The 14911-nt window shown below is 43.1% G+C and overlaps 2 protein-coding genes and 1 long non-coding RNA gene across 3 annotated transcripts; 2 read left to right on the top strand and 1 right to left on the bottom strand.

Annotated features, from left to right (window-relative positions):
- The first annotated feature begins 7583 nt into the window (after positions 1-7583).
- On the top strand, positions 7584-8573 carry LOC138926157 (uncharacterized). Its single transcript, XR_011442527.1, has 3 exons — positions 7584-8098; positions 8166-8308; positions 8369-8573. It is a non-coding gene; the product is annotated as an uncharacterized lncRNA (long non-coding RNA).
- Positions 8574-11741: 3168 nt separating this feature from the next.
- tsu (40S ribosomal protein S12 homolog tsunagi) lies at positions 11742-12618 on the top strand. The gene is made up of 2 exons (XM_017237148.3): positions 11742-11907; positions 12007-12618. Exons 1-2 carry the CDS (start codon positions 11847-11849, stop codon positions 12441-12443), a joined length of 498 nt encoding a protein of 165 aa, XP_017092637.1. The 5' UTR covers positions 11742-11846; the 3' UTR covers positions 12444-12618.
- A 5-nt stretch (positions 12619-12623) lies between these two features.
- Positions 12624-14902, bottom strand: Mys45A (SDA1 domain containing protein Mys45A). The gene is made up of 2 exons (XM_017237146.3): positions 14335-14902; positions 12624-14276 (listed from the first exon to the last, which is right to left on the bottom strand). The coding sequence occupies exons 1-2, from the start codon at positions 14809-14811 to the stop codon at positions 12624-12626; spliced, it is 2130 nt and encodes a 709-aa protein (XP_017092635.2). The 5' UTR covers positions 14812-14902.
- Positions 14903-14911: the final 9 nt, after the last annotated feature.

Below are 14911 nucleotides of genomic sequence, written 5' to 3'. Positions count from 1 at the left end.
CGCCGGTGTGCGGACGCCAGAGCGGGATGGCCAAAGGTGGCTATGTGTGCGCTATGTGTGTTTGTGTAAGAGAGAGTCTACCGAGGGTGGATATGCCAACAAAGAGCAGGCTACAGTGAAGGCACACTCTAAAGGTATGGTTCTTACAAGATCAGTGCTTAAAGTCATATTTCACGAACTTATTGTTTATTAAATTTACTATTTTAGGTATTTTGTGTTTAAAGTTCTTAATTATATCTTAATAATTTATAAATCTAAGATTTTTAGTAAGAGAAATTCATTAAAAAACATTTCCTCTCTAGAAAGTTAGGCCACGGGTCGTATGAGTAATGTTATTTGAAACTCTAAAAGCATCTAGAATTCTTAGATTGTAAAATATGTTTTATTTAATTTCCCACAATAGTTTCATATTTAATTTTATGAAAATTCAACCTAAGTTTTCTCTTTTTTAAATATGTTTTAAATCATAAATGAAGCCCTGTAAGCCTGGTAATTTATTCCTACCTTCACTGTGCCTGCTCTCTTTCCTCGAAAGTCTTCTCTTTAATTTCGCCTGTGGCAGTGATCGTTTTGAAGCACTGTTCGAGAGCCACTGAAAACAGGTTGGCTGGGAAAACGCCTCCCCCGTGTTACCTGTTTTTCAATACACTCGCACCCACACACAAACACACCGACACTCACGCACACACGCTGCCCTGGAGATACAGCTAGCCGCTGATTGGTCAGTTGGAAATCGCTAGCCAGCGAACCGGCATGCGCACTGGCCGCCATATTTAAAGGCGGACATCGGCGGTAACAGTAATTGCATCGCAGCTCCACCACCCCAAACCCTTCCCTCCTCCTACCAGAAAGGATGCTTCGTTAGTTATGAGTCCATACCTGTAAGTCCTGCAATCCCATTTTAATAATTGAATGCATTCCCGTATATCTTGTATCTGCAGTATAATTGCAATTACTGCATTTGCTTCATTGAAATTCCAGAGATTTTCGTAGCCACTGCTTCTAGAATTACTTACAATCTGATTTGGCTTTTTGGAAAGGTTAATGCGGAATTAATGGTTATTATGGTTAAGGGATGAGGATAAAGGGATTAAATGTGTTTCTTTGGAAGAAAATGATTCCAAAGCATCAGCGCCAATAGCTCATACGACCTGTGGTGCAAGCTTTATTAAATATTTATATTGTAAATAATTACATAAAATCTTAAATATTTTAATTTATTGCCATATCTTTACTGAAAATAAATACCACTTATCGATAGCATCATCTTAGCGCGTGGCTAAGATATATGTATAGTACTTACCTGTTATAGAAACCATACCTCAAGGACCACCCAAAAATGAGAATTTTGAAAAATAAAACGAGACATTTGATCGAAAACCCTGTAAAGTTGATGGACTGATGGGGCGCCAGGCTGATAGGCCTAATCAAGATCAGCCACTGCCCACACAAATCCCGATCTGCTAAAGATTTCCGTATCGGTTACAGTGTCAGATGCATTTTTTTGGCGCCAGGCCACAACGAATAACCGAAAAGAAGAAAATATAAGTGTTAAAAAATTAGGAAATCGTAAAATTTACATAATAACAGATCATATTTCAGTGGAATTAGGAAGACAGACGGGAACGACAACAGTTGGGAATGTCAGAGGAACCAGGCACCACATAAAGACGATCATAAAACAAAGTTCGAGGGAGACAACGGAAAGATACAAGATCCCACCAAAATGTTAATGAAAAAGTGCGATAAAAATCTTGTCGAACATGAATGAGAAAAACGAGGGAATGGAGGCACCAACAATACGACGATCAACACCAAATATTGTGGTCCAAGATGACCCAAACAGACCTTAAAAGATCTGGCTTAGAAAGTCCCCTCATCGTCATCTGTTTGATGGGGGGCCCCGTTACCACATAACCCTATTGCCCTGATACCCTCTTCTCCAGCCCTTCTTTGGGATTTTGGTGTTAAGAATAAAGACAATAACGAGGCTGGCACACGCGCGCGCCTCTAAACTCTCCGGCGGACACCTGCTGCGAGGCTCATGACGGGGTCTCTGGACCCCTCCGTCTCCATCTCCATATCCATCTCCGACCAGGCGCCTGAGGTGAGTGAGGCTGTGAAGTTGGGAGGCATGCTGCAGCTTATTAGAAATGGTAAACAAACAGTCAAGTCGTCTTGAATTTTATGGTCCTCCATTTCGAAACGTGCGCACATTGTTAATCATCTGGAACTGGCCATAAAGCAGACTTCATTGGCCATTATTAATTCAGTTGAAATTATTATTAATTTTGCACCATAAATCTCATCGCAACGTGAGTCCAGCCCCTTTTGTAGTACGTGTGGGTAATTAGCTTTGAGTGTTTTGGGATTAGGCGATCATTTGTTTGGTCAATCATAAATTACCAGAAACCCATTTTCCATTTAATTTGGTTTTCCTTGATGCCATTTAACAAGGAATTGATTTTTTTATAGCTTGACTAACAAATCTGAAATATATTGTCCAAGGTGTAGTCATCACTTCCCTGTTATTCCTTCAAGTCCATAACTTCTATCCAGTTTCTAGGCCAGTTTCCATCGAATCCTTAAGCGGGATACCTTGATCGATTTGTAGTTCCATTCTCTTTCAATCTGCATCAAAACATTGACACCAAAATTTTGAACCCGATTTTTCAAATTTTTCTGATGGAACCCCTTGTGAAATCCAGGATTTCCATTTCAGCCCCAAACCAAGTCCATATCTTGGCCAATTTCTATCGGATCCTTAAGAGGGATACCTTGATCGATTTGTAGTTCCATTCTCTTTCAATCTGCATCAAAACATTGACACCAAAATTTTGAACCCGATTTTTCAAATTTTTCTGATGGAACCCCTTGTGAAATCCAGGATTTCCATTTCAGCCCCAAACAAAGTCCATATATTGGCCAATTCTTATCCGATCCTTGAGACGGATACCTTGATCGATTTGTAGTTACATTCTCTTTCAACCTGCATCAAAACATTGACACCAAAATTTTGACCCCGATTTTTCAAATTTTTCTGATGGAACCCCTTGTGAAATCCAGGATTTCCATTTCAGCCCCAAACCAAGTCCATATCTCGGCCAATTCTTATCCTTTCCTTGAGAGGGATACCTTGATCGATTTGTAGTTCCATTCTCTTCCAATCTGCATCAAAACATTGACACCAAAATTTTGAACCCGATTTTTCAAATTTTTCTGATGGAACCCCTTGTGAAATCCAGGATTTCGAGTTTTGCCCCAAGCCAAGTCCATATCTTGGCCAATTTCTATCGGATCCTTAAGGGGGATACCTTGATCGATTTGTAGTTCCATTCTCTTTCAATCTGCAACAAAACATTGACACCAAAATTTTGACCCCGATTTTTCAAATTTTTCTGATGGAACCCCTTGTGAAATCCAGGATTTCCATTTCAGCCCCAAACCAAGTCCATATCTCGGCCAATTCTTATCCGATCCTTGAGAGGGATACCTTGATCGATTTGTAGTTCCATTCTCTTTCAATCTGCATCAAAACATTGACACCAAAATTTTGAACCCGATTTTTCAAATTTTTCTGATGGAACCCCTTGTGAAATCCAGGATTTCCATTTCAGCCCCAAACCAAGTCCATATCTCGGCCAATTCTTATCCTTTCCTTGAGAGGGATACCTTGATCGATTTGTAGTTCCATTCCCATTCAATCTGCATCAAAACATTGACACCAAAATTTTGAACCCGATTTTTCAAATTTTTCTGATGGAACCCCTTGTGAAATCCAGGATTTCCATTTCAGCCCCAAACCAAGTCCATATCTCGGCCAATTCTTATCCTTTCCTTGAGAGGGATACCTTGATCGATTTGTAGTTCCATTCCCATTCAATCTGCATCAAAACATTGACACCAAAATTTTGAACCCAATTTTTCAAATTTTTCTGATGGAACCCCTTGTGAAATCCAGGATTTCGAGTTTTGCCCCAAACCAAGTCCATATCTTGGCCAATTTCTATCGGATCCTTAAGCGGGATACCTTGATCGATTTGTAGTTCCATTCTCTTTCAATCTGCATCAAAACATTGACACCAAAATTTTGACCCCGATTTTTCAAATTTTTCTGATGGAACCCCTTGTGAAATCCAGGATTTCCATTTCAGCCCCAAACAAAGTCCATATATTGGCCAATTCTTATCCGATCCTTGAGACGGATACCTTGATCGATTTGTAGTTACATTCTCTTTCAACCTGCATCAAAACATTGACACCAAAATTTTGACCCCGATTTTTCAAATTTTTCTGATGGAACCCCTTGTGAAATCCAGGATTTCGAGTTTTGCCCCAAGCCAAGTCCATATCTTGGCCAATTTCTATCGGATCCTTAAGGGGGATACCTTGATCGATTTGTAGTTCCATTCTCTTTCAATCTGCAACAAAACATTGACACCAAAATTTTGACCCCGATTTTTCAAATTTTTCTGATGGAACCCCTTGTGAAATCCAGGATTTCCATTTCAGCCCCAAACCAAGTCCATATCTCGGCCAATTCTTATCCGATCCTTGAGAGGGATACCTTGATCGATTTGTAGTTCCATTCTCTTTCAATCTGCATCAAAACATTGACACCAAAATTTTGAACCCGATTTTTCAAATTTTTCTGATGGAACCCCTTGTGAAATCCAGGATTTCGAGTTTTGCCCCAAGCCAAGTCCATATCTTGGCCAATTTCTATCGGATCCTTAAGGGGGATACCTTGATCGATTTGTAGTTCCATTCTCTTTCAATCTGCAACAAAACATTGACACCAAAATTTTGACCCCGATTTTTCAAATTTTTCTGATGGAACCCCTTGTGAAATCCAGGATTTCCATTTCAGCCCCAAACCAAGTCCATATCTCGGCCAATTCTTATCCGATCCTTGAGAGGGATACCTTGATCGATTTGTAGTTCCATTCTCTTTCAATCTGCATCAAAACATTGACACCAAAATTTTGAACCCGATTTTTCAAATTTTTCTGATGGAACCCCTTGTGAAATCCAGGATTTCCATTTCAGCCCCAAACCAAGTCCATATCTCGGCCAATTCTTATCCTTTCCTTGAGAGGGATACCTTGATCGATTTGTAGTTCCATTCCCATTCAATCTGCATCAAAACATTGACACCAAAATTTTGAACCCGATTTTTCAAATTTTTCTGATGGAACCCCTTGTGAAATCTAGGATTTCCATTTCAGCCCCAAACCAAGTCCATATCTCGGCCAATTCTTATCCTTTCCTTGAGAGGGATACCTTGATCGATTTGTAGTTCCATTCCCATTCAATCTGCATCAAAACATTGACACCAAAATTTTGAACCCGATTTTTGAAATTTTTCTGATGGAACCCCTTGTGAAATCCAGGATTTCGAGTTTTGCCCCAAACCAAGTCCATATCTTGGCCAATTTCTATCGGATCCTTAAGGGGGATACCTTGATCGATTTGTAGTTCCATTCCCTTTCAATCTGCATCAAAACATTGACACCAAAATTTTGAACCCGATTTTTCAAATTTTTCCGGTAGAACCCCTTGTGAAATCCAGGATTTCCATTTCAGCCCCAAACCAAGTCCATATCTCGGCCAATTCTTATCCGATCCTTGAGAGGGATACCTTGATCGATTTGTAGTTCCATTCTCTTTCAATCTGCATCAAAACATTGACACCAAAATTTTGAACCCGATTTTTCAAATTTTTCTGATGGAACCCCTTGTGAAATCCAGGATTTCCATTTCAGCCCCAAACCAAGTCCATATCTCGGCCAATTCTTATCCTTTCCTTCAGAGGGATACCTTGATCGATTTGTAGTTCCATTCCCATTCAATCTGCATCAAAACATTGACACCAAAATTTTGAACCCGATTTTTCAAATTTTTCTGATGGAACCCCTTGTGAAATCCAGGATTTCCATTTCAGCCCCAAACCAAGTCCATATCTCGGCCAATTCTTATCCTTTCCTTGAGAGGGATACCTTGATCGATTTGTAGTTCCATTCCCATTCAATCTGCATCAAAACATTGACACCAAAATTTTGAACCCAATTTTTCAAATTTTTCTGATGGAACCCCTTGTGAAATCCAGGATTTCGAGTTTTGCCCCAAACCAAGTCCATATCTTGGCTAATTTCTATCGGATCCTTAAGGGGGATACCTTGATCGATTTGTAGTTCCATTCTCTTTCAATCTGCATCAAAACATTGACACCAAAATTTTGACCCCGATTTTTCAAATTTTTCTGATGGAACCCCTTGTGAAATCCAGGATTTCCATTTCAGCCCCAAACCAAGTCCATATCTCGGCCAATTCTTATCCTTTCCTTGAGAGGGATACCTTGATCGATTTGTAGTTCGATTCTCTTTCAATCTGCATCAAAACATTGACACCAAAATTTTGAACCCGATTTTTCAAATTTTTCTGATGGAACCCCTTGTGAAATCCAGGATTTCGAGTTTTGCCCCAAACCAAGTCCATATTTGGTCCAGTTTCTAGTTATTATACCATTTATAAATGAGAACGCTTCTGAAATTAAAGTATACTTTTTAGAAAATCAAAAACAAGTGATAGGAAACTTAAAAGTTCTCTCACGCGCAGTAGACGGGATCCGTGGCGATCCCTGCACCTTTCCAGATAATTGGACTCGAATTCTATTACGGAGTTACATTCTCCGCTCGCTGTATCCGTCAACTGGGAAGGTGTTTTAGGGCGACTGGGGGAATCCATGCATATGCAATTGCCTTGTAATTTGCCACAATTATTCATATTAAAAATGAGTTAAGTGCTGCCTCGGGTGCCAGGTGGAAGGGGCAGCGACCGACAAGTAAGTAATTTTCACGCGTAGGTAACATTAAACGATCGCGGGGCTGGGCAGCCTCAGAGCCTCTGTGGGAATCGAAACGAGGGCACGGGCGGAGGATAATAATCGCTGCCACATAAATATTACAAGCATCTGACAACTGAAAATTATCTGCTTCACTCACGAGCCATTTAAATCAATTTTACACTTCAGATTTCACAGGCGGTCCCCGTGGTCGAAGGATACGATACGATACGGGCTTCTCCCTCCACGCCGCCACAGATCCCTTCACCTCTCGGGGGTCGGCGCAACCTGGAAATTGAAATTTATTGAAAAAATGATGACAAACGAACGAAAATAAGCGAACGCGGCAGCTGCAAGGTGGTCCCGGGGGTGTGACGTGAAAAGTCTGAGCCGAAGCTGAAATTTAAAGCCAGCACTATGGATATGTATGTTTGTGGCCGAGATAGACGCCGATTAGGGTTGTCAGGAGTTTAAAGAATCAGCTGGATAATTACCTTAAAAAAGTTTGTAATTTGATTATAAAATTTAAGAGATACTATCTTAATATCTTACCCTCTTAAGTATGCAACAATAGATCTGAAAGTGTATCACTCATACGTAGTGTTGCCTTAGCTTTAAACTTTACAGTACAAGTTGGTATATTTAGTTGTTTCCCATTTAGTATTTATCTTGCTGGCACTTAATCCGATATAGATCGACAACCCTGGAAATGCTTTATATTATGCTTGGGTGTCATAACGTAGTGTCTGCGGCTGGATGGCTGCCCCGTCGCATCGCCTCCTTGCCACCAACTGGGACACTGTGCAAAAACGTTTAAACCAACAATTACGGGAGCATAAATCAAACAGCCGAGTAGAGTGTCGAGGAGCCAAACGGGCGGTCTGGGTCCCCTTCGTCCCATGCCCCGTCCCAGTTCTGGGATTCACGCCACCGATCCCACCTCCCTGAGACCGTGAGTCGCGTGCAGAGATAAAAACTGGAAGAAGGTGCCTGGAATGCCGACACCAGCTGCTGTCACAAACGGCGACGCCTCGGACCCTGCCACAATCCAGGCCTCCCGCTCCAGCTCCAGCTCCCTCTCCTTCACTACATCGAATGAAGAAGCTCATCTTCCCCTCGGTTTCGAGTGTCAATAAATAATAGCGCCCAGCCTTCCGAAGTTTACTGATGGTGCGGAATTCGCCCGATCGCGTTCTGATCTCAGCGCCGAGATTACGATTCTTACTTTCAGCTTGGAGATCCTGCTAACCGATGGTCAGAAATATTTAAATAATTTTCCTATTTATTAAACAGTTTAAAAACAATTTGCACTTTGCTTCAGAACCATGGGACTTGTGAAATGAGCTTGAGGCACGCAACCCAGCAGGCGGTTGTCCCATTTACAGATACGGTTCGTGGAGCTGCCACGTTTAGTGTCCGGATCGCGGGTGGTCATCGAGGAGTCAAGATCACGTAACTTTCTAGGTTTTAAGATAGAGTCTAAGGTGATATCTTGCAATCGATTTGATTTAAAATACTTCACAGGGGCCTGGCCATACGCAAAAATTTAATCAATTGCTGACACTTATAAATAACCAATTTCCTCTCGCTACCAGAATTGGTTTCTGGAAACCCACACATGCCCCTTGGGTCGTGTAGGACCCAAACTTTGGCATAAATCAATGCCACAAAGACACACAAAAATTGAATTGTGCGCAACGCTCGCGGCACTTGACCACTGGCCCCGATTCCCGGGAGATCCTCTGCCAAAGGTGTTAATATTCAATTAAAATTCTAGGCTCACCGGTCGGCTGGTTAATAAATTAGCGTTCAACAAGCGACTTGCCAATATCAATTTGTTTTCGTATCATTTCGAAGGTGGTGGTGGAGTGGAGGTGTCTCTACCTAGTCCATGTTGTTGGCGAATTTATTTATTAAGCCACGCAGGTGGCACTACGCCGAGAAGGTGGCAAAGTGGCAAAGATTGAGATTGGATGCAATTTTGTTTGCATTGCTGACCCCTGGAGGAGGGTCAGTTGGGCAGGGAATGGCAAGCCTAAGCACTTCAGATCAGAAATGGAAACCCATATCAACCCATCTCAATCACAGACGATGCAGACTCGTGCCCCTCAGCACGGTTGGGGATTCTCTGCATCCCAGCATCACGACATCCCGGCATGGGATCTTGTAATCGATGTTGTAGTTGGACATTTGGGCCTTTACACCAATGCTCGACATGAAACCAAATAAATAGTTGCATAAACTACCGACTGGCCAGGAGAGTTCTCAGACTGGGTTGCTTGTTTATCGCTCCAGATGAAGTTAAGATCAATGTAAAATGACTCCCACTTTGCATACCAACAAGTTCTCAGCAATGATAACTTCTTAATTGGTATTACCCTTAAGTTGAGTTATATATTTTCTAGTCTTAAGTTTTTAAAGATACTCTGGTCTTGAGAAACATACAATCTCCGGATGAGTTCCTGCCCAACTAACATGACTAGGAGCTTCAGATCCCTTGATCTCTGTCTATTGGGGGTCCGTAGATGGGGAGTTCCATTAGAGACATTAAAATAATTTCAAAAGACATAAATTTTGAGTTATGGCCACACGTTCCTCGTACTGTGCCGGTCGGTCCCCGGTCGGCACGATGTTGGCAAGAGTATATATTTTAAATCAATTTCGCTGGGGGAGTGCTGTGTGTGTGCCAAGTGTTTTCACTATAATTACAGACAATTTCAGACATTCACCGTCACGCCTGCAGTTGCACTCCTGCTCGCTGAGATGGCCATTTAAATTGATTTATGAGCGCCTGATCGAGCACATTTGTTGGGGGGACCTTACCCAGGGGGTTAGCTGTGGGGACTCACTCATAACTCACGATCGCTTTTGCGCTTAGTTGCTGCTAATTAAATTTGCATAAGTGGGCGATCTCATTTGCCAGTGGGCGTGGCCCCAGGGGACAGCTGCCGCTCGTTGCTCGAGTAGGTCCATCAGGTAGCCAGACAGTCAGTCAGACAGACATTCGATGTCTGAACCCTTGTCACTGAAGATGAAGAAATGATCGGATGAGAGGAAGGTAAGACAAGACGTGGCCCAATTTCGGACAACCCCTAACAAGGCCAAAGGGTCAAGGGGTCAGTGGTTCGGTAGTTCGTTAGTTCGGCAAAACAATGAAATCTCTAATTGATTTCAGATTCCAAGGATCCACCGAAGAAACCCTAAGAATTGCTGGCATTTGTCAGTGATATTCGGTGACTTTTAATTGCCTGAGAAATGTGTAATTCAATCAGCTCGGTATTGTGATTTAAGTCAGTCCTTTTCTACTCCATCCTAATTGCAGGACGATCCTAATTCTCATCCTACCGTATGTGGCACAAAGCCATAATGAGGATAACAAAGTTCCTGCGTCCTGATATTGGTATTTGCATTCATCAAACCCAATAAATGGGCAACTTTTTCAAACGAAAGTGTCGATGGGCGGGTACCACATTCGTCGAGGCCAAAGGACAATAAAAAGGGAGCGGACGGAAGAACGGAAGAGCGCGAACATGCAGAGGAAGTGCCATAAAAATGCAATTTTAGATTTCATCAACTGATAAGAAAAGTTTTTAAATTAGCCGCCAAATGGGAATCCGAAGTTTCAAACTGTAAAGTGAGCAACGGCGAACGGAGCACGGAGAGAGGAGAAAGGATACTTCCATAATGTTTGATTAGAAACTAAAAACAAGGACAGGATTCGCGACTAAACGGGACAGATAGACCCCAACTGAAAGGCTCTGCCAGGCTGATTGCAAATTGCCGCCGTCACGCCAAGATACCGTTAGAAAGTTCCTGAAGTTGCAGTTGCATTTTGTGCCACCTGCCTCGTCGTAGGCCCCCCCCTGAATCCTGATGAGTCCTTAAAGAGACCTGCCCGGGTGGCTGGACGGGCGCTCAAAGGAAAATGCACTCCACAGAAAAGAGAGCAGAAGTATCAGTTTCAGCTTATCAAGTTCCTTCCATCGCAGTGCCACAGATTAGGAAAATAATCAAAGGAAAATGGAAATGGAGATGGGAATGGGAATGGAAATAGAAATGCAGTGAGGCGCATACTTTCGGCACTCGGGGAAATCTTAAAGCGCAGATCTGCAGGGCCGAGGGCAGAGACAGCGTTCGAGTAATTAACGCCCTGTTTAAAGGAGCTAGGCATCCGCATCCTTATTCAGGAATACAGTAGCTCGCCGACGGCGCCTCAAGGATTTGCGCAAACGTTAATGATGATCTGATCTACTGCCAGCAGATCCTGATTTCTGTTTGTGTGTGTGTGCGGATGTGGGTGTGCTACTGTTGTCCCTTTATTCTGGTGTTAAGATCGGGGGCGGCTCTTTGTTTGGTTTTAGATTTATTATCTCTCAAGTAATTTTAATTAGAGTGTATCCTCAATCTGTCCTCTTGTCTAAATAAAATATTCTTTCTATTTTTTTAATTTTTAAACTCTGAACCAAAAAATGGAAAAGTTTTTTGAATCAGTTTTCAACAACGGTATTAAACTTCGCTCGATTATACACCATTGGAAAAATATAGATTGAAGGAATCCCATTGTAGTTATTTTTTAATTTAAACCAGAAATATTTGTTTATTTTATAATTATAATCTAAATTTTAGATCCAAAGTAGAAAACTATAGGACAAAAAACTTTTACTCATGTACTCCCAAACCCTTAACAAATTTTCAACTATTTTAAATCTCTTTCTTAAAAGCATATTTTCATCATATTTAACTGTTCATTTTTGTATATTACTCCGGGTTTTTTAAGTTTTCCAACTAATATTAAAAAATACTAAAATACTAAAAAAATTTTAACTCAAAAAATGGCTAAAATTGCAAAAACCCGCTAAAACATCTTCACGTTTACCAACACTTACTAATTTTATTTTTACCAGCGTTTACCACCACTTTTCTCCATCCCTGACAGTTTTTTGCGGCGGACGCGAAAATAACATTTATTCGGATTACCTAGCTTGTATTTTCACCTAAAATCATGGCTGATGTGCTGGATATTGATAACGCTGAGGAGTTCGAAGTAGATGAGGACGGTGACCGTAAGTGGGCTTCATAAATTTTAACCAAACAAGAGAACCCGGCTCATGCTTTCTATTTCCCCTCCCACGCCGCTACTGTGCACCCTTCTTTCAAAACAGAGGGCATAGTGCGCTTGAAGGAAAAGGCCAAGCATCGCAAGGGACGTGGTTTTGGCGGTGAAAGCAACACCCGAGAGGCTATCCACAGCTACGAGCGTGTCCGCAACGAGGACGATGACGAACAGGAACCAGGTCCACAGCGATCTGTCGAGGGTTGGATTCTGTTTGTGACATCCATCCACGAGGAGGCCCAAGAAGACGAGATCCAGGAGAAGTTCTGCGACTATGGAGAAATCAAGAACATCCACCTTAATCTGGATCGCCGCACCGGTTTCTCCAAAGGCTACGCTCTCGTGGAGTACGAAACACACAAGCAGGCACTGGCCGCTAAAGAGGCTCTCAACGGGGCCGAAATCATGGGACAGACCATCCAAGTGGACTGGTGCTTCGTCAAGGGACCCAAACGTGTGAAAAAGTCGGACAAGCGACGCAGATAAACAGGCCTCTCAGACGACACCAATTCATTTTAAATACATAGATTAATGCATAGGAATCACCGATATGAATGGAAATAAAAAGGTATTTTAAACTCTACAAGTTTAATTACAAATTGTATAAAATGTATCTTAACTATTATAAAAAACTACACATTGCTGTGTAGTTGAAATCGTATTGATCTATTTCATCTTCTTTTGGTGCAGCAAGTGTTTCCGCAGAGCCTGCTGCTTGTCCTTGAAGCTCTTCTTCACCTTGGAGCGAGCCTTGTGCCGCAGCATGCCAAAGTTCTTGGTTTTCCTCTTTTCGCGATTCGTCTTGGAGCAATTTTCATTAACTCGGCCATCCTTCCAGCCGAACCGCTCGCGATCCTTTCGTCCCGCCTGCACTGTCTCGAGACGCGACTCCTTGTCGTGCTTGCGTTTCTTATAAATCATTTCGATGCTGTTTAGTTTGACGAACTCGGCACGGTCCTGCTCCAGTGGTCGCTTCCGGGCACTGGTAACTGTTTTCTTGAGGTTGGCCGCATTAATTCGCTTGAAGTCCTCATCCGTGAAGATTCGAGTCAGAGCTAGCTCCTGAGCAGCCTCTTTCTGGTTTAGAATCTTGAGGTCTGCCTTCTGCTTTTTCGTCTTGTCAGCCTCCTCGCCGCTTCCAACTCCCTCGTCCGAATTAGAGTCCTCCTCGTCGCTATTGCCTTCATCCTCTTCGTCGTCCTCTTCCTCGTCATCTTCATCTTCCTCCTCATCGTCGTCGTCAACATCTGGTCCTCCCTCACCATCACTGTGCGTCACGTTAACCCACTCCCCATCATTGGAGTCAGTGTCTTCATCGCTTTCAATATCGATGGTTTTGGAATCTTTGAGCAAGGCTTCGGCACCAAGCACCGTATCGTGTACTTCTCGTTCACCATAGGCGCGAACCTTCCGCTCGGCCTGGGCCTCGGTCTGACGACCGCGATCCTTCTTGTGAAGAAGGGCCGGCAGATGCTCACGGTAGAGTGTGATGAGGGAGCGAGCGGCCATCATCACAGACTTCTCCTTATAGGTCTTATACATGGCCAGATCTTGCAGCAAATCCTCACCCATGGCCAGCGGACAGCGCATACAGATCTCGCGGGTAGCGTTCAAGCCAATTGCCATTACATCACTGGAGTTGCGCTCCGTAATGAAGTTGTTGGCTATTGTCTTCAAGATGGGCTCGATGATGTCTCCAGGGACTAGTTCGTGGGACGCCTGAGCGGCAAATTGTAAGACACGGGTCACCTGACGCTGGTGTGGCTGCAGGAAGCGCGTTATATACGGATAGAAACCGAAAAGGAACAGCTCGTGGATGCCGATTAGCCTGGATATCACATCAAGATGCATTAGTTTCACTTCGAATCTCTCATTACTGCCTTGCAACTGCTTAAACAGGCCCTCGGCCATCCCCTGGGGATTGTGCACCAGATGAATGCCGGAAAAGTTAAAAGCCGGCGCATTCTTCTTCTTCTTTTGGGCCTTAACCGCCTGCTTCTTGATCTGCGCCAACTGCTTTTGTCGCTTCTTGGTCTTCTTGTTGACTCTGTTGGCCATCAAAGCTCCCTTCAGATCAACCTCATTTTCGCTGTCGGAGTCGGACTCCTCCTCTTCTTCGTCATGACCGAGGAAAAACTTTAAGGAGGTAACCAGAACTTTGGTTACTTTCGAGAAGCAACCAACTGTTGCAATAACGTTCACCGTCTTGGCATCGTTCCAAATGTTTTTCTTGTAGAGCTCAATCATAATATCCGCCGACATTTTGGCTGCTTTGGGATTGGCGTCTTTAAGCATGGAGTACATAAATGCCTGAAGACTCTGCAAAAGGAAAGATTAGTTAGTTGATGCACACGAAACTAGTAGCTCCCAGTCCTACCGAGTTTAGCTTCATGTCCTTATGCTTAGCGTTCATGTTCTTGATGTCAGTGACGATGTGGGTCTGCAGGAAGGTGCGCAGATTCTTGTCCGGACAGCGTAGAAGCTGGAAAAACAACTCCAGTATATCCAAAGCAGGCACAAGATTTTTATTTCTCAACAGGATCAGGGCCTTGACGAAACAATTTCTCATGGCGGGATCCAGAACGGTGGCGTAGTTCTTCAAAAGGTCAGACAGGCGCTTGGGAAACTCTTCGCACACTTTTGGATAGCATTGCGCCACCTGAGCGATGAACATCACAATGTCGTCCAGAGATTTGTTCTCCTCGCCAGGATTAAGGGCGAACACCTCCAACAGGCTGAGGAAGTGCTGGTACTGTATGTGGAACTCATCACTGTACGATTCTGGGTCCCGCTTGATCAGATTCTGCAGCTGCGGCAGGTTCTCTGGCAGCTGGTTATTGTTAGGCCGCACCATTGTGAGCCGAGAAAATTACGCCTTATATCTTTTTATTTCCAACCACGTTCGTCCAAATCCAATGCACGTGTCGAGAGTGACCCGTTATGGAAAAGGTAAA

This window comes from Drosophila bipectinata, chromosome 2R (genome assembly GCF_030179905.1).
Source record: "Drosophila bipectinata strain 14024-0381.07 chromosome 2R, DbipHiC1v2, whole genome shotgun sequence".
NCBI classification, from domain to species: domain Eukaryota; kingdom Metazoa; phylum Arthropoda; class Insecta; order Diptera; family Drosophilidae; genus Drosophila; species Drosophila bipectinata.
The sequence above is the reverse complement of the archived record's forward strand: the minus strand, read 5'-3'. Positions and strand labels throughout refer to the sequence as shown.

Coding starts and splice junctions, on each gene's coding strand:
- tsu (XM_017237148.3), top strand. CDS start 11,847: ATGGCTGATGTGCTGGATATTGATAACGCTGAGGAGTTCGAAGTAGAT. Junction 11,908..12,006: donor AGTAGATGAGGACGGTGACC/GTAAGTGGGCTT, acceptor CTTTCAAAACAG/AGGGCATAGTGCGCTTGAAG.
- Mys45A (XM_017237146.3), bottom strand. CDS start 14,811: ATGGTGCGGCCTAACAATAACCAGCTGCCAGAGAACCTGCCGCAGCTG. Junction 14,277..14,334: donor AGGACATGAAGCTAAACTCG/GTAGGACTGGGA, acceptor TTCCTTTTGCAG/AGTCTTCAGGCATTTATGTA.